General features: G+C 40.4%; 1 protein-coding gene across 3 annotated transcripts in view; it reads left to right on the plus strand.

The window, feature by feature from the left end:
- LOC134358999 (serine/threonine-protein kinase 32C) overlaps window positions 1–22,652 on the plus strand; it is a 269,000-nt gene that overhangs the window by 219,152 nt on the left and 27,196 nt on the right. For all 3 annotated transcript variants that reach the window (XM_063071768.1, XM_063071769.1, XM_063071770.1), the window contains exons 4-8: window positions 12,956–13,129; window positions 13,684–13,721; window positions 13,901–13,990; window positions 19,853–19,956; window positions 20,051–20,167. In XM_063071768.1, coding sequence (XP_062927838.1) covers window positions 12,956–13,129; window positions 13,684–13,721; window positions 13,901–13,990; window positions 19,853–19,956; window positions 20,051–20,167 — 523 coding nt within the window. The remainder of the gene's footprint in view (window positions 1–12,955; window positions 13,130–13,683; window positions 13,722–13,900; window positions 13,991–19,852; window positions 19,957–20,050; window positions 20,168–22,652) is intronic.

The following is a 22,652-nucleotide window of genomic DNA, read 5'->3' on the forward strand; positions in this document are numbered from 1 at the left end:
ATTCAATAGGGACATTTAAGAGACTTTTTTAAAAAGAAGTGAAGCTATGGAGATTCTGTGGGGATACTGTCCGCAGTCAAAGCTATGCACCACAGAGTTTCTCAGAGGTCGAACTATTCAACCCCAGAGCATTGGTACAGCCTTTCCTCACAGCAGTGTTCAGCCAAAGCATCTTTCACAAAGTCAGAAATGGAGGCATTAATTGTAAATTGCTCAGTTTCAATCAGAACTCCTCAGACAATGAAACAGTCTCTGGCTGTGTTCAGTATGGCCTGGGCAAAGTTCAGGATTAATCCGATATGTGGTGTAAATTTTACATATCACTTAAATTTCAAGTGACCGCTTCCAACAGCGACCTTTGACACTGCTGCCACAATGCTTATTCAGCAGAGGGAAGGAATTTGTGTGAGGGGAGGTAGGCTGAAATATAGAAATGTGCTCAGAAGCAATGCTAGATGTATCCAGTGATAGCAATGTTCAGATGGCATAATCTATCAAGAAGTCCTGATGCTACGTACAGATGAATCCTGTTTTAACCATAAATCTGCTTGATAGTCCTTCAATGTCTTGCCTCTACTGATGATCAAAAGAAATAAATCCTGGCTAGAAATGAATTGTTAGTCAATGTTGAAAAAGGTAAAGTTTTATCCCAAATTTTAGCAAGATTGGAGGCAGAGACCAGATATCCAGATTGCTCCAAGAGCCATTTTTCTCACATGCAAGATTCTCAGCACAAAATACTTCATTCAGCTTTGATTATGTTCAGTAAGCTCAATAGAAATAGTAGATTTGCATATTTTGTTCACAGTTGCTCACAATATCACACACAGAAATGGGCCAACTCTCAAATTTTCATACACACTTATAACATCTAATCTTTACTGAAGGGGTAAGCTTGTACCTAAATATATAAATGACATTAGCTCAAGAGTTACTGTAAACTTGGAAAATATCCTGTTGATCTTGCTAGCAATCAAATTTGCTGCTTCGGGTTATGAAATTCTAGCTTATTTCTAATTAGCATCAAACACCTTCTGTTTATTGTGGGTCATCTATCACCTTGGCAAAGAAGTTGGACATGAAATTATCAGAACTAAGCCAGTGTAAAAGAAGCTGAAAGCTCATTGTAATGGATAAGCAGCAAGCAGTATCTCTTTTTTAAATGCATGCCATCTGTATTTTTGAAGTAGCTAGTCAATTGCCACAGTGCGGTTTACAGATATCAGATGCAGTTGCTTGTAGCAAGTGGTTTTAGACAAAGTTCCACATAACTGAACTGGGGCCTGAGAAATACATATTCAAGTATGTACTATTGACTAAAGTCTCAAGTTATTTTATACATATATCATCTCTGCATTGTGCAACCTCTTGCAGGGGCTTGGGCGTTTTAATGGAGATGACACAAAAGTTCCTAGGAAATAAAGCAGTATAAGGATGTAGTTAAATGCTAGCAAAGGCTGTCTGGAATAGAATTAAAGAATCTCAGTTTCCTCTATCAATTACCTAATGTTGTGAAAGTTCTATACCCCAAAAAGTTTTTAAATGGTGCTGAAAGAACCATTGCTAGCGTTCTTATTAAGAGAATTTATTGCAGTAGTGAGTGGACAGAATCTAAGTACAGTATGGATGATAGGTTCAGAGGAGTGAAAAAGCTGTAACAGTTATAAGATTGTACTCGTGCTCAGTTTATTGCTTGATACAGAAACACCAGTTTGTTGTTCTGTTGTTTTCAATAATAATTCAGTAAGACTATAAGACACAGGAGCGGAATTAGGTGATTCAACCATTGAGTCAGTGGTGGAGGCAGATACACTAGTGAAGTTTAAGAGACTACTAGACAGGTATATGGAGGAATTTAAGGTGGGGGCTTATATGGGAGGCAGGGTTTGAGGGTCGGCACAACATTGTGGGCCAAAGGACCTTTACTGTGCTGTACTATTCTATGGTCTGTTGTGTCTGCTTCACTGGCATGCCATCTTACCAGTAAGAGAGTATATCAGTGTCCTGGAAATGGCATTTTGCAATTATATTCATAAACTCTTTGTAAGAATGAAATTCTAGTTAGTTGAATCTTGCTCAACGTCATCAATCGATCACCTGAGAGAAAAAAGGTAAGCCTAAGCTACATTGTTCATTGCAAATGGTGATATGTAGCCACAAGTATATGATGTAACCTGGTGGTGACGACTGCCAACACTGCCTAGGTAGTGGTTTAGTCAACCAATACCTTTGTCTTTCATCTGAGCAGAATTATAGCAAATACATATTAACAAAAAAAAAGGTAGGACTGGAACTCCAGATCTGTTGTTATGTGTAGCAGATATTTACATGCAATCATTTTGACAACTGTTACGTATCCCGTAACTGGGTTGCCAAACCAGCAGAAATGGATCACTCAGTTGGAGTCTGGATTACTGGAACTAAGAAAGTTTTATTAAAGAAATAAGCAACACAGTACTCTAATAGTAAGGCTATAAATGCAACAGGTTAGCAATGAATAAGCACACATGTACACAGAACTAGGATAATAGGATCAATCAAGCTCTATCGTCGTCTAGGGGTAAATGACCAGTTTCAAAGTGACGGAGTTCAGTTTAGTTCAGTTCTCAGTAATCGCCATCGCCGTGGGAGAGAGACAGAGAGAGTGAATGAATATTCAAATCGGATTCCAAACAGACCTTCAATATTCCTCACAGTCAGCTTTCGGGCGAGCCCTTCGTAATGTCTTCTGAGGTCACCGACTGTGACCCCTCCGTTTCAGATACGATCGTTCCTCTGCAGTGAACCTGGCACCCAAGCAAGGGCGGACACACACCAGGTTCCCGCTGATCATACCTTTCCACCCTGTGCGTCTATGGCTTGGTCCCGCGACCAGCCTTCCAAAAACTCCCACCGACTTGTGGGAGGCGCACCGCTTCCAGGGTCTCGTTACCTCGTGGTGTCGTGTGTGTCCTGCCTTAGCGAACCTGTCCCTTTTTATCACCCTGCTGGGGTATCGCCTGTCCATCACACTTCAAACAGTTCAGGGTTCAGAAAGGAGCCAATCTTGACAGTTCTCAGACCGGTATCTCCTTCCGTTAAACTCTCTCGTCTCTTCATTAACATTTCCAAATGCTGCTCCATTGTCTTCCTTATCTCTCTTTCTCCTGAAGACAGGTGGCAGTTCAACTGCTGATCCCACTGGTGCCAGCACAGGACAGCTAACATCTTAGTCTATGCATACTTTTTGTAACCCTCTTTCGTCACACAACCTTCAAAGAGAATTTTGCCAGTGTTGAGGGATACATAAATACATAGATTATTTTTGGTTCTTTAAATTCACTTTAGTGTCAAGTTGTTTAACCATTTAGTTGGTGAACTCTGATGATCAGTTTTATCTTACAACAGCCAGCAAACTTAAAAGTTGTAAAAGCTACTTAAAGAGACTGCATTCATAGGTAGATTTTTTTAAATAACACGGCAAAAGGTGAAATTCTGCTCACTAATAACAGAAAAGGTTTTGTGAAATATTTAATTATGTGAATAGTATAAGCTATAATAAACAGAATACGAATCACTTTAATGCATAATCAAATATCATTGGATCATGCTTTGGTAGACATTTAAATGTTATGTTAAAGCTGAATACTCTCACTCTGTCAAGTGTTTGCTGATGGTTCAGATATCTTTCTGCATTTAAAGTTTTGTTGTTTTCGTGTGATACAGATGTGTTTTTTTTTCTTCTGGAGGACTCGGCCATACAAGTGTGAACAATAAATAGCGCAGTTGGAGGTTGGCAGGTATGATGTTGGGAACATCACCGAGTTGTGGCTGAAAGAAGATTATAGTTGAGAGCCTACCATTCAAGGCTGCACCTTGTGCAGGAAGGCAGAGGAGTTGGTGTGGCTCTGAAAATGAAATCAAATCTTTCGGAAGAGGTGACGTAGGATCAGAAGATGTAGAATCATTCTGGGTAGAGTTAAGAAACTGCAAGGGTAAAAGGACCCTGATGGGACCCTGAACAGTAGGTAGGATGTGGGATATACATTTCAATAGGAAATAGAAAAGGCATGTAATAAGGACAACGTTATGATAGTCATGGGGGGATTTCAATATGCAGGAAAATTGGGAAAATCAAGTTGTTGCTGGATCCCAAGAGAGGGAATTTGTAGAATGCATGTAAGATAGCTTTTTAGAGCAGCTTGTGGTTGATCCCACTAGGGTTTCAGCTGTCCTGGATTGGGTGTTGTGTAATGAAACAGATTTGATTAGAGAGCTTAAGGTAAAGGAACCCTAAGAAGACAGTGATCGTAATATGATAGAATTCACCCTGTAGTTTGAGGGGGAGAAGCTAAAGTCAGATGTATCAGTATTACAGTGGAGTAAATGGAATTACAGAGGCATGAGAAAGGAGTTGGCCACAGTAGATTGGAAAGGGACACGAGTAGGAAAGACAGCAGAGCAGCAATGGCTGAAGTTTCTGGGATCAATTTGGAAGGTGCAGGATAAATACAACCAAATGAATATGAAGTATTCTAAAGGCAGGATGACATAACTGTGGTCGACAAGGAAAGTCAAAGCCAACATAAAAGCAAAAGAGACGGTATATAATAGAGCAAAAGGTAGTGGGAAGATAGAGGATTAGGAAACTTTGAAAAATGAACAGAAGACAATTAAAAAAGCCTTAAGGGCAAAAATGATGAAGCATGAAGGTAAACTAGCCTGAGGGTTCGAAAAGAGATAGCTGAAGAAATTGTGGACTCATTGGTAATGATCTTTCAAGAATCGCCAGATTCTGGAATAGTTCCAGAGGACTGGAAATCCTTCTGCCACAATTGTCACTCCACTCTTTAAGAAGGGAAGAAGGTAGAAGAAAGGAAATTATAGGCTAGTTAACCTGACTTCAACAGTTGAAAAGATGTTGGAGTCAATTGTTAAGGATGAAGTCTCAGGGTACTTGGGGGCAAATGATAAAATAGTCCAAAGTTAGCATAGTTTCCTTAAGGGAAAATCTTGCCTGACAAATCTGTTAGAATTCTTCAAGGAAATAACAAACAGGATAGACTAGGGAGAATTGGTAGATGTTGTGTACTTGGAGTTTCAGAAGGTCTTTGACAAGGTTCTGCACATGTGGCTGCTTAACAAGGTAAGAGATCATGCTATTACAGGAAAGCCCATGGACAAAGCAGTATCTGATTGGCAGGAAGTAGAGTGGGAGCAAGAGGAGCCTTTTCTGATTGGCTGATGTTCTGCAGGGGTTGGTGTTGGGACACTTCTTTTTGCATTGTACATTAATGATTTGGATGATGGAATTGATAGCTTTGAGGCCAAGTTTGCAGACAATATAGATGGAGGTGCAGTTAGTGCTGAGGAAGCAAGGAGGCTGCAGAAGGACTTTGAAAGATCAGGAGAATGGGCAAAAAAGTGGCAAATGGAATACAGTGAATACTGATGCAATTTGGTGGAAGGAATAAAAGCATAGGCTATTTTCTGAAGAAAATTGAAAAGAATGAAGTGAAAAGGGACTTGGGAGTCCTTGTGCAGGATTACCTTAAGATTAATTTGCAGGTTGAGCTGATGGTGAGGAAGGAAAGTGCAATGTTAGGATTCATTTCAAGATGTCTAGAATACGGGATCAGGAATGCAATGCTGAGGCTTTATAAGACACTGATGAGGCCTCAGTTGCAATATTGTTAGCAGTTTTGGTCGCCTTATTTAAGAAAGGATGTGTTGCATTGGAGACGTTTCAGAGGAAGTTCACAAGAATGATTCTGGGAATGAAAGACTTATCGTATGAGGAGCACTTGATAGCTCTGGACCTGTATTTTGCTGGAATTTGGAAGAATGAGGGGGCATCTGATTGAAACCTATCGAATGTTGAAATGCTTTGATAGAGTGTATGGGCAGAGGCTGTTTCCTATGGTGGGCGGTGTAGGACCAGTGCATACTGCCTCAGAATAGAGGTACGTCCATTTAGAACAGAAATGAGGGGGAATTTCTTTAGCTAGAGAGTGGTAAATCTGTGGAAGTCGTTGCCACTGGGGACTGGAGAGTCCAGGTCGTTAGGTATACTTGAGGCAGAAATTAGTTAGGGTGTGAAAGGATACGGGGAGAAGGCAAGAGAGTGGGGTTGAGAGAGAAATAGGTCAGCCACGATGAAATGGTGGAGCAAACTCAGAAGGCTGAATGGCCTAATTCTACTGCTATGTCTTCTAGTCTTATGTAATGAAATGTGAGTAATGTGCACCCATCTTAATAACATTGAGTGGGGGAAAATTATTTCCAACATTTTTTGTGTTTCCAATAATAAAATAATTATTGAAAAGCAATTTAATGTCAACAATTTGCTCATCACAATTAGCACCATGTTTGGAAGTGGGGGAGTCTATTGGAGGAAATGGAAAAGGGGAAATAAGGGGAGTCTGCAGATGGACTTAAACAGATTGGGCAAATTGGCACAAAGTAGGAGATGGAATACAGTGAAGGGAAGTGTATGGTCATGCACTTTGGTAGAAGGAATAAAGGCATAGACTATTTTCTAAACGGGAAGAAAATTCAAAAATCTGAGGCACAAAGGGACCTGAGAGACCTGTTGCAGGATTCCCTAAAGGTAGACTTGTAGTTTGAGTCAGTGGTACGGAATGTAATTGCAATGTTAGCATTTATTTCAATAGGACTAGAATATAAGAGCAAGGGTGTTATGATGAGGCTTTTTAAGGCATTGGTCAGACTGCACTTGGAGTATTGTGAGCAGTTTCGGGCCTTTATCTAAGAAAGGATGCGCTGACATTGGAGAGGGTCCAGAGGAGGTTCATGGGAATGATTCCGGGAATGAAAGGGTTAATGTCTGAAGAGTGCTTTGAGGGCACTAGGCTTGTACTCGCTGGAGTTTAGAGAATGAATGAATCTTATTGAAACTTATCGAATAGTGAAAGGCCTAGAGAGAGTGGATGTGGAGAGGATGTTTCCAATAGAGGCTGAGTCTAGGACCAGAGAGCACAGCCTCAGAATAGAGGAACATTCACTCAGAACGAAGATGAGAAGAAATTTCTTGAGCCAGAAGGTGGTGAATATGTGGAATTAATTGCCACAGGCTGTTGTGGAGGCCAAGTCATTGAGTATATTTAAAGCAGAGGTTGATAGGTTCTTGATTAGTAAGGGCATAAAAGGTTTTGGGGAGAAGACGGGAGAATGAGGTTGAGAAGGATAGTAAATCAGCCATGATAGAATGGCAGAGTAGACTCAGTGGGCTGACTGGTGTAATTCTGCTCCTGTATCTTATGATCTTACGGACAGTAGTTCAATCCAGTGGTTAATTCAGCTCACTTATGATTTCTGCTCTCTTCTTTGTAGCATGCAAGTTAGAAATGTACTGGAGGTACAATTCTGACACACCTGGCGTACTGCATTGCTGTTAGACTCTGCACTTAGTCCAAGGCTGGAGTTCAGACATGCTGAAACGTGAAGCAGAATTCACTTTGTATTCAGACCCTCAGTATTATGTCACATACCTCCAAATGCTGGAGTAACATTGGTAATTGATAAATATTTTTCACTGAATTTATATCATTTAGTATATCTGTAAGATAATTTGTTTTATTTTTTAAGTGTTTCATATTTTTGAGCTGTTTTAGACGTCTGTGATTTTAGTCACTTACAAATTGTTCAGTGCCCTTGACAGCAGCAGAATATTAAATGACTATGTCACTTTGAGGCATTTCAAAATTTACCCTCAGTAGGTAGGATATCGGCATTTATTTATTTAATTGTTGTGATACCGCATAGAATTGGCCCTTCCAGCCCTTCAAGCCGTGTCAGCTGGCAACCCCCGATTTAACCCTAGCCTAATCACGGGATATTTTACAATGACGGATTAACCTACCAACTGGAGTGTCTTTGGACTGTGGGAGGAAACTGGAGCACCCGGAGGAAACCCACACAGTCACGGGGAGAGTGTACAGACTTCTTACACACAGCAGTGTAGCTTTGACCCAGTTCACTGGTACCGTGAAGTGTAGTGCTAACCACCACTCTACTGTGCCGCAATCCATAGCTTCTCAGAAGTAAGCCAGATTTCATGAACATCAGTTGCCAATAATGTTGAGATGTATATTTCTTATGATCACAAATGATTCCATTGTCTTGGCAACTGTCTGTTCCTACTCTCTTAACCTTTTTATTCCATGTACATCATTGTTTGTAATTACAGTAAACAAATCAGAATAATATATTTTGAACTTTATTTAACCAAAGTTTTCTAATTAGTTAGCAAATCCAACAAGGCTATTCTTCCATATGGAGCCAACTTCACCTGAAATGTGATATAATGATGCCTTACAATATGATGGCCCAAATATTCATTTCCTTCAAGTTATGAAACAAGGATTCACAAAGGAAGAATTGAATAAGTCTTGTTCCATTACATTCTATTGTTACATACCCCGTAACTGGGTTGCCAAACCAATAGAAATGGACCACTTAGTTGGAGTCTGGATTACTGGAACTAAGAAAGTTTTATTAAAGAAATAAATAACACAGTACTCTAATCATAAGGTTATAAATGCAACAGGTTAGCAATGATAAAACACGCATATACACAGAACTAGGATAATAGGAATCAATCAAGCTCTATCGCAGTCTAGGGGTAAAATGATCAATCTCAAGTGATGCAGAGTTCAGTTCAGCTGAGTACAGTTCGCAGTAATCGCTGTTGTGCCGTTGGAGAGAGAGAGAGAGAGAGAGAGAGAGAGAGAGAGAGAGAGCGAGCGGATGCAAATTTCGATTCACAGACCTTTGATTTTCCTCGCAGTTAGCTTTCGGCGCGAGCCCTTTTAATGTCTTCTGAGGTCACCGACTGTGACCCCTCTGTTCCGGATACGTTCGTTCTTCCTCGGTGAACCTGACACCCAGGCAACGGCGGACACACACACCATGTTCCCGCCGATTATACCTTTTCACCCTGTGCGTCTATGGTCGGTCCTGCGACCAGACCTCTAAACTCTCACCAACTTGTGGGGGCACACCGCACTTCCAGGGTCTCGTTATCTTGTGATCTTGTTGTGTCTGTCTTGCCTTAGCGAACCTGTTCCTTTTATCCCCCTGCTGGGGTATCTCCTGTCCATCAAACTTCAAACAGTTCAGGTTCAAAGCAACCGGTCTGTCAATACTCGGGACTGTGTCTCTTTTCGTTAATCACTCTTCTCTCTCATTAACATTTTGAACGCTTCTCCCTTTGTCTCTCTTATCTCTCTCATCAGCATCAATCTTCTGATAACTTGGTCTTTCATCACACTATCAATCCACCAGCTTTCATACTTGGCTTGTAGAGACAAAATTGATCTATATACTATTGGTTGCAGATTACTTTCTAGCTTCCTGAAATAATTCTATTTATTTAATTATATACGTAGACCTCACCATTTTTCATCCCTATGTAAATCTTGCCTATTCTTGACATATTTGCTGCTTATCTGCCTCATTGAGCAAATTATATGAATCTTACATATTGTTGTTACTTCTGGCCTACTATTTTTGTTTCATCAGTTAATTTGAGCATCTTACAAAAATCCTGCAAAAAGTAAACACAAAATACACTGCAGATGCTGGGGTCAAAGCAACACGCACAACACGCTGGAGGAACTCAGCAGGTCGGGCAGCTTCCATGGAAACGAACAGTCAACATTTTGGTCCGAAACCCTTTGTCAGGACTGAAGTGGGAGGGAGCAGGGGTCCTATAAAGAAGGTGGGGGGAGGGTGGGAAGGAGAAGGCAGGTAGGTGCCAGGTGAAAAACCAGTAAGGGGTAAGATCAAGGGGTGGAGGAGGGGAAGCAGGGAGGGGATAGGCAGGAAAGGTGAAGAAGGAATAGGGGAAAGCACAATGGGTAGTAGAAGGAGGCAGAACGAAGAGGGAGGTGATAGGCAGCGGGAGGAGGGGGCAGAGTGAAACTAGGATGGGGGAAGGGAGGGGGAGGGAATTACCGGAAGTTGGAGAATTCAATGTTCGTGCCAAGGGGCTGGAGACAACCCAGACGGTATATGAGGTGTTGCTCCTCCAGTCTGAGTTTGGCCTCATCATGGCAGTAGAGGAGACCATGTATGGACATATCCGAATGGGAATGTGAAGCAGAGATGAAGTAGGTGGCAACCGGGAGATCCTGTCTGTTGTGGCGGACAGGGCGGAGGTGCTCGACGAAGCGGTTCCTCAATCTTTCTGCGTCGGGTCTCACTGATGTAGAGGAGGCTGCAAAGGGTAGTGGATACTGCCCAGTCCACCACAGGTAAAGCCTTCCCTACCATTCAGCACATCTATATGGAGTACTCTCGTAGGGAAGCATCAGCCATTATCAAGGAGACACACCATCCAGGCCGTACTCTCTTCACACTGCTGCCATCAGGAGGAAGGTGCAGGAGCCTCAGGACCCACACCACCAGGTTCAGGAATAGTTACTACCCCTCAACCATCAGGCTGTTGAACCAGTGTGGATAACTTCACTCAACTTCACTTGCTCCAGCACTGAACTGTTCCAACAACTATGGACTCAGTTACAAGGACTCTTCATCACATGTTCTCAATACTTATTGCTTATTTATTATTTTTTTTCTCCATTGTGTGTTCGCACAGTTTGTTGTCTTTCGCACATTGATTTTGTCCTGATGGGGGCAGTCTTTCATTGATTCTATGGCTTCTTGTATTTACTGTGAATGCCTGCAAGAAATGAATCTCAGGGTCGTCTATGGTGACATACATGTACTTTGATATGAAATTTATTTTCAACATTGATATTTTCTTTCTTAATTCATTGCCGTGGACAACTGTGGAGGCCAAGTCAATGGGTGTACTTAACGTGAAGGTTGATAGGTTCTTGCTTATTAATTATGTTAAAGGTTACGGGGAGGAGATAAGAGAATGGGTTTGAGAGCAATAATACTGTAAACCAGCCACGATAGAATGGTGAAGCAGACTCGATGGGCCAAATTGTCTGCTGCTTCTCCTATATCTTATAGTCTCAATCACTCTAGAAAGAGGCAAAAAATTAAAGTCCAAGTTTATTGTTATTCAACCGTATGCATGTGTACTGCCAGTAAACAGTATAATGCTACTGGCGCTTCATAAGTGATGAGACTTGGTTGGTGGCAGGGAGTACAGTGGTCCTACAACCTGGGCAATAAAACCTGTTTCCCATCTGAACAGTTCTTATCCTAATGCCGTGGTACATCCTACCTGATGGCAGGGTGCCTATAGCAATTGCGAGACAGATGCGAGAAACCCTCGACAATATTTTAGGACCCTGTGCACGCAGTGCTCTGGGATAAATATCTCAGATGGGTGGTAAATGATATATACAGAACATCTTCTGTCTGACATTTCATTTCTTATATGTTATCTCTTTCCTTTTTCTAAACTGCTAGTTACATTTGAGATTCTTACTATGAACTATGTCTTTCATACTAAAATTATTGAAAAGTCAGAGTAAGCTACATCATAAATAAAGTAGCAAGCAGCAGTACTTATATTGAGAAACTGTTTTTCAAGTAGCTTCCGGAATTTTATTGTAAAGCACCAATTATATGCTTGTAGTCAATAAGATTGTTTTCTCATTTTTGTCACCGAACATTAATGCCATTTGACTGAAAGAGTTATTGCCAATGAATTAACAAAATGTATGTTTTAATGCATATGATAACAGTACATCGATAAGCTGGCTAAGTGCTTAAAGTGGTTTAAAATATTATGCACAATTTGAAACTCCTTGAATCCAAATTAACCTGTGGTTAAGTAGGGCACTATTATAAGATGAGCACTAAGAGTTCCTGTGGAAAGTTCAAAACACATTTATTATTCTAGTATGTATACCACCCACAGCTTTAAGATTTGTCTTCAGCCAACCAGAAAACCAAGAAATCCAGTATAACCCACTGAAAAAACCCACACAACAAAGGCTGTCAAACAGCCAAAAAAGGACCAAGTTGTGCAAAGGATAAGAAGTAAACAAATAGCAGACAGGGTATGAACCGTAGAGGTTCGGAAAGTGGATCAGTAGCCGTGAAGCCAGTTCAGCACTGCAGCTGGTCCAGGAGCCTGATGGCTTCAGACCACAGCCATAGAGTCAAGTTAGTGCTGAGGCACGTAAAGCATCTCAGAGTAGTGAGCTGAACTTCTCCCTCGACCTTGATGCCTTGATCTTTTTAATCTGGCTCGGTGCTTAAGTTTTCTAAAGATTGGTTCATTTTCCGCTCTTGGACTCAGGGCCTGCCGCTTCAATCTGGCCTGAAGTTTCAGTCCGGCCCCGTCTGCTCCAGCAATGGCTGCCATGGCCACACCTGCTTTCTCGAGAATCTAGTTCGATGAATCCTTCAGGATATCACAAAAGTTTCAGGTCAGATAGACAGAAGCACAACTCCCAAAAGGGATCATTGCTGAGGTCCCGCTTTAATGAAGGAAACGTGATGCATCAGGTTATTGCACCTGTCGTGGTAGGAGCCTCTTAGCAATGGAACTTCCAGAGCGAAGCCTGCCCTAGAGGCCAGCTAGAAAATTAAAACAACAATGAACTGTTCTAAGGGAGAGAACCTGAAGCATGGGAGGAACTGAAGATTTTCTTTTACACAAACAATCTTGCCCTCAGATTCCACAGAGGCTGCAGTCCTTATTATTTCACAGCATCTTTAGGGATTTTAGTAACCATGTTACAGAAACATGACTGCTGCAAAGTATTAAAAGCGACATGGAGAATGTGCACAACTCTTCATCTTTTTCTCAGAATTAGAGAGATCAGTTCATACTGCCATTAGCTGTTCTGAAAGACACCAGTTTTCAAACCTGTTCACTTCTGATGTTTCGCTGCAATAGCATGAGACTGCAGAGAGACAGCTCCAGTTTGGAAAAACTTGTACAAACTGTACATTATATGCTTTATTCTAGAATAAATCCTTTATGGAAAAATGCATTTCTTTAATACTTTTATCTGCGTTTTAGGTATTCCTTTCAGGATGAAGAGGATATGTTCATGGTGGTTGACCTCCTCTTAGGTGGAGATCTTCGCTATCACCTTCAACAAAATGTCCAGTTTACAGAGGATGCAATGAAACTTTATATCTGCGAGATGGCAATGGCACTAGACTATTTACAGAGCCAACATATTATCCACAGGTAAAGAGGCACGGATTCAATTTGATTCTGTCTAAAACAAACTTTTGATTCCTTCTTAATGCATTTCTGGTGGCTGCAGGCTTTGGGACAGCATTTGACAGTGAAATAGCAATGTTAATCATCACCGTTTGATTCTGTGCTTGATGAATACCTCTTATAGAGGGCTTCTATATTAGATTTGACCTACGTATGGTCAGAGAAAGTATGAACATATATTCATATGGGCCCTTGCTTGCTTGTTCATATTTGGAAAAAATATATACTGATAAGACCTTTTGTGATTCGAGTTCCTGCAAATTAAACTCCATTTCTCAAAATGTTGATAGACTGTGTCATTACACAGTAAGTTTATTTCCTGGTTGGAAATGGTATATTAAAGTCTTTATAATGAAGCTTTATAATTGAACAGTATTGATTGTAAATAAGCACTGAAATCATGAGTTATAATTATATTTGGGAACTGGGGAGAAGCTTAATTCATGAAATTAAATAAAACAGACAGAGCTCATTAAATATATTCATTATCTGTGCATTTATTTTTGCTTCTTTTCCAGAGATGTCAAGCCTGACAACATTCTTCTTGATGAGCAAGGTCAGAAAATATGCTGATTGCATTTACAACAAGTGTCCTTACTAATGGCATTCTTAATGGATGTAGCTCTTGTGTTTTGCAACTGACAGTAAATACAATGCAAAGATTGAGAGCTATTCTTTTTTTCCGGTATTTTCATTGTCTGATGCCTCTATTTTTAAATAATCACCTTCTTTCAGGTCATGCACATCTGACAGATTTCAACATAGCAACAATTATTAAAGATGGAGAAAGAGCAACTGCTTTGGCTGGAACAAAGCCATATATGGGTAAGGATTAATTGGATTTTCAAATTATAAGAGTTGATCATTTTTGAAATATATTTTCCATTTTTGATTGCCATCTCCTTTCGTGGATTCTCGGTATTCCATTCATGACTTCCTATGAGAGAAGGCTAACAGGCAAGCAGTTCCAAATGATAGACTGGAAATACTAAAGTGGTCTGGTGAAAAGTTCTCTTTTCTGTTCTGTTATTTTTGTTTCTTTTCTATTCAACTCAATTCAAGCAGGGGAAAACATTTCTTTATCATATATTAGACAATCATACTAACAAACACTGAAAGAGAAAGGCTCTTTGTTCCATACAGTTGTGTCTTCTTTCTGGAATTGTTACCAATTAGTTCTTGGCTCCTACTCATATCCCAAGGTCCTAAAACTTCCTTTTCATGTGTTTACTCAGCTCCTGGTTGAGGTTGCAAATTAACTGACTTTCTGTCCTGTCCTCGATCTTTGAAGCTCAATGACTCTTAATTTCAACTTTACAGGAGATGAGTGTTTAAAGAGTATACATGATTGTTCGGTCAACGTCAGACACAGACTTATACAGTTTAAAACACTACGTAGACTCCATTATTCCAAAGAAAAGTTGCACAGCTTTTATCCTGATGTTTCACCAGTTTGTAACAGATGTAAATCTGTGAACAGTAACTTGTCACATTCATTCTGGTCATGTTGTAAGCTCTATGCATACTGGAAAAGTATTTTTCACTGTTTCTCTGAGGCTTTTGGGAAGCGGTGGGAACCAGACCCGCTCATAGCCATCCTTGGAGCAACAAGCTCCCTATCTTCAGCCAATATGTATGAAAAAATGGCTGTATTGTTTGGAATGGTGATTGCTGAGAAGTTAATCCTGCAAATGTGGAAAATGGACTCTGTGCCTACGTACGATCTGTGGCTGAGGGAACTGGCAAATACTTTACATTTGGAGAGACTGAGACTGTGTAATGAGGACAGAGGGGACATATTTGAAAAGATATGGGACCCTGTATTGGACTTTCTTACGGGATGAGGACTGAGGTTTTTTGGTGCGATGCACCTCTGCTGTGTATGTTTACTTTTGCCTTTATATTTTTCTCTCTTTTGCTGCTCAATATTTAATTTGATTTTGTTATGGTTGTGGTTTTTGTGGATGTGCTGTTTTTTTTTGTTTGTTTGTTAGTAAATAAAATTTAAAATAAAAATATTAAAAAACTACTTTACAGGAGATGAGGAGCTGAATGTTCTCTCTGTATTGTGAAGGGAATAGGTGAATGGTGTTAGGTTGACACTGCCAGAAGAACCAGTTTTTGTAGTCAATAGGCAGGACCTGATCATTGTCTTACCTTCCCACAGCCAGGCAGACTAGTTATGAGGCAGCTGGGCCAGGAGCTCCAGTGAGGAGCTGTGGAATGGAGAGAAACATCAGAAAGGTTAGGTCATGGTAAAGATTGGGGCCCACAATTGTGAGAGGTTTCAAGGCATTGTGGAACTGGTTGGAATAGGGGCATGGGGGGTGTCCAAAGAAATGGTGAAGCAGATTAACTGGATCCCGCATGTATGTGCTAATGTTATCTTAGCTGGTTCTCCAGACCCAGAAAACTCAATTAAGGGTTTACCTTTGATCTAAAAATAAAATACTACAAATGCTGAAGATCCAAAATAAAAAACAGTAAATGTTGGAAAAGCTGCACCAGGTCAGGCAGCATCTGTGGTGAACTTTTTGAAAGTTTTTAAAGAACAGGGAAACTTTCAGTCAGTAGCTTTCCATCTGAACTGGTAAAATGATAAAAGAGAAGTAAAAAATTATTTGAAGTAGCTGAGAAAAGGTCATATCTGAAGTTGAGGTGCAGATCGTGAGGCAAAGTTCAGAAAGATGTCAAAATAAGATCTTCTCTAATAATGGTTGACATCTCCTTAGTGCAAAAGGTTTAACGGGGTGGAATTTGTTAGGTTTGTGCAAGAAGGATTCCTGGAACAATGTGTCGATGGGCCAATTAGAGAAAAGGCCATACTGCAAATCGTACAAGACAATGGACAGAGTTTTCAGAGAATGAGCAATTTGGAGATGGTGCTACTGTGCAGGAACATGGGAGCATAAACTGGGACTAGATCTACTCAGGGAATGTATAGGTTGTTTAGGAAGCACTTGCACAGGGTTCTGGATAGGTGAGTCATAATGAGGCAGTGTAAGGATTGTAGGTCAAGGAACCATGGCTGATAAGAGACAAACATATAGTAAAAAGGAAAGAAGGCTTACTTAAGGTTTAGGAAGTAAGGATCAGTCAGGGCTTTTAAGTAACAATGTAGCCAAAAAGCAGTGGACTTAGGAGAGTGAGAAAATGATGTGAGAAGGCCTTGGTGAGTGGGATTAAGGAAAAACACAAGGCGTTCTATGCATAGGTGAAAAATAGGAGGATGACTAGAGTGAAAGTTGGCCCAATCAAGGATAAAAAGGGAAATGTGTGCCTGAAGTCAGAGGAGATGAGGGAAGTGCTTAACAAATACTTTGCTTCAGTATTTACCAGTGAGGGATGTTGCTGAGTCTGACATTAGCCTAGAGCGAGTTGATATGCTGGAACATGTCGATGTTGAGAAAAAAGATGTACCAGAACCTCTGAAAAGCATTGGGAAAGATGACCCAGGGTGGATGAGATATACCCCAGGTTACTGTGGGAAATGAAGGAAGAGATTGTTGAGCCTTTGGTGATGATCATTGCTTCTCATTCGCCACAGGAGTTTGCAAGTGTTATTGGTTCTTCAAGAAAGGTAATAACAATAACCCTGGGAATTATGGACCAATGAGTCTTATGTCAATGGTGAGCAAACTATTAGAGAGGATTCTTAGTAACAGGATTTATTAGCATTTGGATATGCATAGTCTGATTAAAGATAGTCAAGTTGGCATTGTGAGAGGCAGGTCGTGCCTCACGAGCAGAGTGAATTCTTTGAATAGGTGACAAAACAAATTGATAGAGGCAGAACGTTGGATGTGGTGTATTCAGATTTTAGTAAGACATTGAAGTTGTATAAGACAGTGGTGAGGCCTAATTTGAAGTATTGTGTGCTGTTTTGGGCACCTACCTACAGCAAAGATTTAAATAAGGTTGAAAGAGTACAGAGAAAATTTGCAAAGATGTTGCCAGGTCTTGAGTTGTATGTAAAGACTGAATAGGTGAGGATTTTATTCCTTGGAACATAGAAGATTGAGAGAAGATTTGATAGAGGTATACAAAATTTTGTTGGGTATCTCTATGGGGTAGTGTTGGCACGTGGCCAAGTGGTTAAGGCATCAGTCTAGTGATCTGAAGGTCGCTGGTTTGAACCTCAGTTGAGGCAGCGTGTTGTGTCCTTGAGCAAGGCACTTAACCACGCATTGGTCTGCGACGACACCGGTGCCAAGCTGTATCAGCCCTAGTGCCCTTCCCTTGGACAACATTGGTGGCGTGGAGAGGGAAGACTTGCAGCATGGGCAACTGCCGGTCTTCCATACAACCTTGCCCAGGTCTGCTCCCTGGAAACCTTCCAAGGCGCAAATCCATGGTCTCACGAGACTAACGGATGCCTATATATGGGGTAAATGCAAGCAGATTTTTTCCACTGAGTGTTGGTGGGACTACAACCAGAGGTCATGGGGTAAGGGTGAAAGGTACAAAGTTTAAGGGGAACGAGAGTGGAAACTTCTTCAATCAGAAGGTTATGAGAGTGTGGAACGAGCTGTCAGTGCAACTGGTGCATGCGAGCTAGATGTCAACATTTCCGAGAAGTTTGGATAGGTACCTGGATAGCAGGGATATTGAGGGCTACAGTCCTGGGGCAGATCAATTAGAGTAGGCAGTTTAAATAGTTCAGTATGGACTAGATGGGCCAAATAGCGTGTTTCTGAACTGTACTTTTCTTTTACAAGATTTCCAATGGTCAGTTCATTCATAAAATCAGGAGGCATAAGATTCAGGGAAATATTGCTGCATGGATTATAAATTGGCTTTCCCATCGAAGGCAGTGGGTAGTAGCAGATGGGGGGTGTTCTACCTGGAGATCTGTGACCAGTGGTGTTCTGTAGGGATCTGTCCTGGGGACCCTGTTCTTTGTGATCTTTATAATGATTTGGAAGAAGAAGTGGAAGGGTGGATAAGTATGTTTGCAGATGGCACAAAGGTTGGTGGTGTTGCAGACAGTGTAGAAGGTTGTTATAGGTTAAAATGGGACATTGAATGGATTGGATGCAGAACTGGACTAAGTTGCAGATGGGGTTCAATCTGGAAAAATATGAAGTGGTTCACTTTGGAAGATTGAACTTGAAGGCAGACTACAGGGCTAATGGCAGGGTTCTTAAATCTGGAGGAACAAAGAGATCTTGGAGTCCACATCCATTGTTCTCTCAAGTCTGCAGCATAATTTGATAGTGGTTAAGAAGGCGTATGATGTGCTCGTTAGTTGAGGGATTGTGTTCAAGAACTGTGAGGTAATGCTGCAGCTCTATAAAACCCTGATTAGACCACACTTGGTGTTCAGTTCTGGTGCCCTCAGTATGAAAAGCATGTGCAAGCTTTAGAGAGGGTGCTTAGGAGATATACCAGGATGCTGTCTGGATTAGAGAGCACATCACCTGAAGACAGGTTGAGTGAGTGAGAGTTTTTTCCTTTTGGAGCAAAGGAGGATGGGAGGTGTCTTGATAGAGGTCTACAAGATGATTGGACATATGTGAGGTGGCATAACCTTAAGCTGTTTAGAGGGAAGTGGAGGGGAGATATCAGAGGTAATTTCTTACACAGAGATTGCTGGGTGTGTGGAACTTACTGCCAGGGTGGTGGTAGAGGTAGATACATTAAGGGTATTTAAGGGACTCACGGATAGGCACATGCATTAAAAAAAATGGAGGGCTATTGGAGGGAAGGGTTAAATTGATCTTGGAGAAGAATTTCAGGATGTATATTGTATACATTTCTCTGACATTAAATGTATCTATTGAAACCTATTGAGTATGTTAAAGGATCAGCAAAATAGTATGGGCCAAATGGCCTGTACTGTGCTGAGCTCTTCTACATTACGTTTAGCTTTTAATTATTCTGCTGATCCAAATCTACCTATTTTGAAAAGTTAAACCGCCACATTTTATTCCACACATGTATTATCCCATTGCTTATACTCTACAAAAAATAATTTCAACCAGTTAAAAGCAAACGAAATAGAAGCTTTCTAGTAAAGCTAAAGAAGCCCCAAAGGAATAAATATTGCAAGAATTTTGGTATTCTTGACTCACATTGCCTTTGCTACGAAATTAAATAATTGGCGTAAAATTTAAATTTTGTTCCTGATTATACATTATGATTTCAACTTTTCAAGTATTAACAATGGACACTTTCAGATCAGGTAAAGCATAGGATAAAAAAAAGAGAGAAATCTGGTGTTTTCCTAATCATTTCTCCTCGGGTTTTCTGGCAGGATTGCATGTGCCAGCTGACCTTGAAGCCTTATAGACATCCATATGAGGAAGTATTACTCATCCTTCACATTTTATCACATTTAACATAATGATAATGCCAGCACTTTCTGTAAATGTGCTTATTTCATATCTTGGCAAGGAGTTGAACACCTGCCAGCCGCAGATGCTCTAATAACAAAAAAAAATGGTTCAAGGTGTGAAAAAGATCTGTTCCTATTAGAATAATGCAACAAATAACGCAATGGTTTTTTTTTCTCTAAGCAGTTGTCTGGATTCATAAAGAACTTCTGTTTTGGCTGCTAAGTTTGACAAAATTGTCACTTGCAAAAATTCCAAATGTTTTCAACATGTATCACTTTTTATTCACTAATTGTTTATGATTGCAAAGTGAATTTATTTTGTAACTTCAATTCATTTTTGCTGTTTGTAGCTCCGGAGATCTTCCACTCCTTTGTCAACGGTGGAACAGGATACTCATTTGAGGTTGATTGGTGGTCACTGGGAGTCACTGCTTATGAACTTCTTCGAGGATGGGTATATTGTTCTCCAACTTCTGCACTTTTTGGTAGATGTTATTGATGGTGGCCATATTCTAGTTCACTGACAATATGTTTTTTTTAATTTTTAGAGACCATATGATATCCATTCTAGTATTACAGTTGAATCCCTCATTCAGTTATTCAGTACAGTCAGTGTACAATACTCCTGTACTTGGACAAAGGAAGTTGTTACTTTGTTAAGAAAGGTAAGACTTGATTAGCTAAAATGACTTTCATAATAGTGATGATGATATCTACGTGCTTTGCTGGCAAATTCTAAGACACATTTGCATACTGCTAGAGTAAACAAGCATAATAAGGTGTTTATATTGAGCATCATTCAATAAAGAAGCAAGGAAATGACCTTAAGACATTATTTATATGCTGTTGAAACATTTGAGACAGAAAGGAGTAGAATAATATTCTGATGGTGTTAGATAAAAGAGTGTAAAACGAGTAAAGCAGTAATATAGCATAGACAAATGGGCTAAAGGGCTTACATTTTTGCCGTGTATACTTAATGTAACCCGGTGCATCACATGCAGTTCTGGAATTTCAATCGTGGGATTTGTATCCAGAGGAATATGATATCTAGATTGAGTGAATAACTACGTTAATGACAAAGAAGTTTTGTCCCCATCTTATGCGCACCCAACAATATATTGAATCCTTCAGTGGGTTCAATGTCATTGGTTTACTGATTGACTGCTGATAGAAGGATCAACAATCAGAAAGAATCAGAGCACCCTTGCTCTGGCTAGTTAGTGCCTGCTTAACTAGTACAGAGGAGGACAAAGAGGGATATAATGCAACTTCCTCAAGATATTTCTGAGTCTATAGCATTATATCATACGTCTGGGATTGACACTAAAATGGTATAAAGTGAGGCAAACATTTTATTGGTAAGCAGAAATAAGCAACCAAGTCTGAAGATACCACTCAGTAGTAAGAGGCACCAAAAGGTGGATGGGTCTGGGGTCTTTGGTCCTTCTCGGGCCAAATGGGAATGGTCATCAGCAGATTAAGGTTAACAATATAATGAAGGGATGAATGAAACTCTTACATATTGTTTGCATTGTAAATATTATATTTTGGTGTAATGATTGGACACATTTACAACTGATTCAACTTTCATTCCTGTCACTCATTTTAGTTGCAGGCGATATTGACTGGTAATTGCACGAACCATTATGACAACATGTCTTACTGTAACAAAATTACTTATTGTTAAGACAAAAAAAAATCACATCAGAACTAGGTTTAATATTACTGGCTTATGTTGTGAAATTTCTTGTTATGTGGCAGCAATACAATGCAATACGTAATAATAGAAAAAAAGCTGTGAATTACAGTAAGTAGGTATATATCAAATATTTAAACAAGTAGAGCAAAAGCGGAAATGAAGGAGTAGTGGGGTAGTGTTCATGGTTCAAAGTCCATTCAGAAATCGGATGACAGAGGGGAAGAAGCTGTTCCTGAATCATTGAGTGTGTATCTTCAGGCTTCTGTACCTCCTTCCAGATGGTAACAGTGAGAACAAGGCCGGTCTGCACCTGGGCTGGACTGGAACCAATGTCCTAGGGGGAGTGTTTGCTACTGTTGTTCAGGAGAATTTTAACTAATGTGGCAGGAGGATGGGAACAAGTGCAGAGAGACAGAGGGGTGTAAAATGAGGGTAGAAGCAAAAAGTAATAAGGTGAATAATAAAAGTGGCAGGCTGGCAAATCCAGGGCAAAAATCAAAAAGGGCCACTTTTCAACATAATTGTATGAGGACTAAGAGTGACATAAAAGCAAGCCTGAAGGCTTTGTGTGGAGCACTTGTAACAAGGTGGATGAATTGAATGTGCAGATAGTTATTAATGAATATGATATAGTTGGGATCACAGAGACATGGCTCCAGGGTGACCAAGGATGGGAGATCAACATTCAGGGATATTCAATATTCAGGAGGGATAGACATGAAAGAAAAGGAGGTGGGGTGGCGTTGCTGATTAGAGAGGAGATTAACGCAATAGAAAGGAAGGACATTAGCCGGGAGGATGTGGAATCGATATGGGTAGAGCTGCGTAACACTAAGGGGCATAAAACGCTGGTGGGAGTTGTGTACAGGCCACCTAACAGTAGTAGTGAGGTTGGGGATGGCATTAAACAGGAAATTAGAAATGCGTGCAATAAAGGAACAGCAGTTATAATGGGTGACTTCAATCTACATATAGATTGGGGAAACCAAATTGGTAAGGATGCTGAGGAAGAGGATTTCTTTGAATGTATACGGGGTAGTTTTCTGAACCAACATGTCGAGGAACCAACTAGAGAGCAGGCCATTCTGGACTGGGTATTGAGAATGAGGAAGGGTTCATTAGCAATCTTGTCGTGCAAGGCCCCTTGGGTAGTAGTGACCATAATACGGTGGAATTCTTCATTAAGATGGAGAGTCATATAGTTAATTCAGAAGCAAGGGTTCTGAACTTAAAGAAGGGTAACTTTGAAGGTATGAGATGTGAGTTAGCTAAGATAGACTGGCAAATGATACTTAAAGGGTTGATGGTGGATATGCAATGGCAAGCATTTAAAGGTCTCATGGATGAACTACGACAATTGTTCATCCCAGTTTGGCAAAAGAATAAACCAGGGAAGGTAGTGCACCCGTGGCTGACAAGGGAAATTAGGGATAGTATCAATTCCAAAG

Source organism: Mobula hypostoma, chromosome 19, assembly GCF_963921235.1.
Source record: "Mobula hypostoma chromosome 19, sMobHyp1.1, whole genome shotgun sequence".
Taxonomy (NCBI): Eukaryota; Metazoa; Chordata; class Chondrichthyes; order Myliobatiformes; family Myliobatidae; genus Mobula; species Mobula hypostoma.